Source organism: Geospiza fortis, unplaced genomic scaffold (assembly GCF_000277835.1).
Source record: "Geospiza fortis unplaced genomic scaffold, GeoFor_1.0 scaffold425, whole genome shotgun sequence".
Lineage (NCBI taxonomy): Eukaryota > Metazoa > Chordata > Aves > Passeriformes > Thraupidae > Geospiza > Geospiza fortis.
In genome coordinates, this window is record NW_005054387.1 from 995,688 (window position 1) to 998,508 (window position 2,821).

Consider the following 2,821-nt stretch of genomic DNA (forward strand, 5'->3'; position numbering starts at 1 on the left):
AGCACAGCAAAACTCCGAGGAGAGTCAAGGGCAGTTGTTGAGATCTTGACTGATTTACAGACACAGAGACAGCAGATTCCTCCTGGGCACTCTACAGTGGGCTACACAGCTGGGAATAAAGCTCAAATCCCAGCAATTCCTTCATTACAGCCTCAGGCACCAAACAGTGAATCCTATTGTAAATCCCTGGCTGAAAACTCCCCTCTCCCACACACCTGCCCACCAGCTCTGCAAAAAACAGAGAGATTGTGCTGATATTGGTGGGTGAGATTTCTGAAGCTGAGCAGTGTGAACACCCCCAACAGCACTGCTACATTCCACTTAATTCTTCTAACCCATTGTTAAGGTCCCTCCCAGCTCCTTGGATTTATAAATATTTGCTCCACAAAGGGCCAAAATCCCTTACTGAAAAGTCTCTCACTACTTCACAGGCATTTGAGGTTGCCAAGTGCTGGTGATACAGGCTGAGCTGGTGCTCTCAGAAAATGAGGGCAATTCATTGATGCAGGCACAGAACCTTCAGCATTTTAGAGCTGTGTGTTGGGGCAGAAGAAGGTACTCTGTATTCTATCTTCCTGCCCCAGCTTGGTGTAACAAGCACCCCTTCAAGGCACTCTCTTAAGTGGACAAGTCACCAGTAGAACAGACATTGTCCTCCTCTATTTAATTTTAAGTTACAAACTAAGGCTCCTATGATTCTCACTCTTTTGGGTTCTAGCTACATCACACCTGTATAAAAAGACAGGAATGTAAATGGGAAGTGCTTATTGCTGCAGCTTAGTTAAAGCCCAGATTTGCTCAGTGTTTTGCCACTGAGGTTCCCACCTTGGCCTGGGGAGCTGGTGCACTGGAACTCCATTGGACTTGTGGAAAAAGGCAGCTGCTAAATGCAGCAAAGAAGACTTTAAAAGGATGAGAAGTTCACAGAGGTGATACAGTTCCCATCCTCCAGCCACATCAAAAAGTAAAAAAAAAAAAAAAACCATAAAGGAAATATAATTCAAGCAGACTGTGCCAGGGAGCAGGGGAATGGCCTTCACTGGAGATACCAACACTAACCCAGACACAGCACAGATCCCAGCAAAGCACTGCTGTGCCAGCCTCACACAGCAGTCCTGCCCTGTGTGAGTCCTGCTGCTCTCTGGAGGATCAGTACACCTGGACTCTGGTGAATTCAGCTGGAACAGGAACCACTGGGGCTGCTGGATACCCTGGTGCTTGCTGAAGGCCCATGGCTGTGGGTGGCTGTGGCTGAGCCGGGCACACACGCTGTGGGACAGAGAATTTGCCCAGCTGGCAGCACTGTCCTGGTGAGGCTCCAGCCTGGGCCTGCCCAGGGCACTCTCCAAAGGCACCTCTGCCTTGGCAGGGGGCAGAGCTGAGGCTGTGCCCTGCAGCAGGGCCCTGCTGAAGTGCCTGGTGTCCCAGAGCGTGGCTGTGATGAAAGCCCTGGCCCTGAGCACTGGGGTGAGCAGGAAGAGCCAGAGGCGATGGGCAGTGGTAGCTCTGCGTGGGGTAAGTGCCAGGCACAGCGTTAATCCTGGGCAGGAAGAAAACAGAAGGTTACACTGTGCTCAGAACTGACATTGCCTAATTAGTGCTGGAAATGCCCTGGGGGCAGATTTCCTCCTGACCAGTGCTCAGAGAGGTCACTGCAATCCATCAGAGGGATTCACTGCAACAGAAGCTCTTATTACAAGCAGCACTTGAGTAAAAAATGGCTTTAGTGGCCTCCCAGGACAGCTGTTCCCACTCCCACTCCACACCCACTGAACCAGCCTGGCTCTTGGCCCCAGACTCTTTGTGCAAGGAATACACAAAGCCAAATTTCAACATGCTTTGAGATCCCTGTGCACATCCTCCCTGCCCCGTGAGTGACACATCTGCCAGGTCATTAATCAGGAGAAGTTACAGCTGCCAAGTTTTATTTATCAAGAAAACACAAATGGCCTTTGGTGCGAGTAAGAGCCCAGAGTATAGAGCAAAGGACCAAAAAAAAAAATAAAAGGAAGGAGGAAAGAGTTAGAAATAAAAGAGAGAGTTAGAAATAAAATAAATCATTCAGAAGCAAGGGCTAGGAAGGGTTTGTCAGCAGAAGGCATGACTCATCCTGCCAAAACCTATCAGGAGAGAGGCAATCTGCCTGCAAGCCTCAGCCTCTGGGACTTCAGGAGGGCTGAGCCCACGCACATGAGGATGAGAGCTGAGAATCCAGGCAGTATTCATGAAGCCATGAGTGCCAAGTTCCCAGCAAGAAGAAGAGACTGGCTCATGCTGGGTTTTTCAGGCTTGGAGATTTCTTTTTGAATTATTTGAGGTGTGGATTTGAGTTTGGATTTTTATTTGTGGACACAAACACGATGCCAAGGCCTGGACTTCAAAGAAGTATCTCCTGTCTTGCAGCCATTTAATGCCTGAACCTTATAAAAATTTAAAATTAAAACAAATCCCAAACTATTAAGAGCTCTTGCTTGGAATAAGCATCAGAATAATAAAAATTAAACTCCAGAAGTTGTATCTAAGACACAGACATGCAAATTGAGCTGCAGCAGTGGAAGCATCCTAGAAACACCTTCCCACGCCCTGCTTGATAGTCAAATGTTCATGTAAATACCTTTGTGTCTCACCAGCCTGTGTCACCTCAGCAAAGGAAGCAGGTTCAGGCACTGAGGTGCTGTGCACAGCAGGATGGGGCTGGTGCTGACACAGGCTCAGCACGGAGCCAGGCTCCCTCTCCTCCCAAAAGCTGCACTGGCACAGGAAGGAGAGAGGGAAAACACAAATTCTGGCTCTGTCTGGCCTCCCCTGCAAGCACTCACAG

The 2,821-nt window shown here is 48.9% G+C and overlaps 1 protein-coding gene across 1 annotated transcript in view; it reads right to left on the minus strand.

Moving 5' to 3' along the window:
• Positions 1-693: 693 nt before the first annotated feature.
• The window catches only part of RHBDD2 (rhomboid domain containing 2), a 5,893-nt gene continuing 3,765 nt past the window's right edge, over positions 694-2,821 (minus strand). The window contains exon 4 of the mRNA XM_031060606.1: positions 694-1,540. Coding sequence (XP_030916466.1) covers positions 1,150-1,540 — 391 coding nt within the window. The 3' untranslated portion in view covers positions 694-1,149. The remainder of the gene's footprint in view (positions 1,541-2,821) is intronic.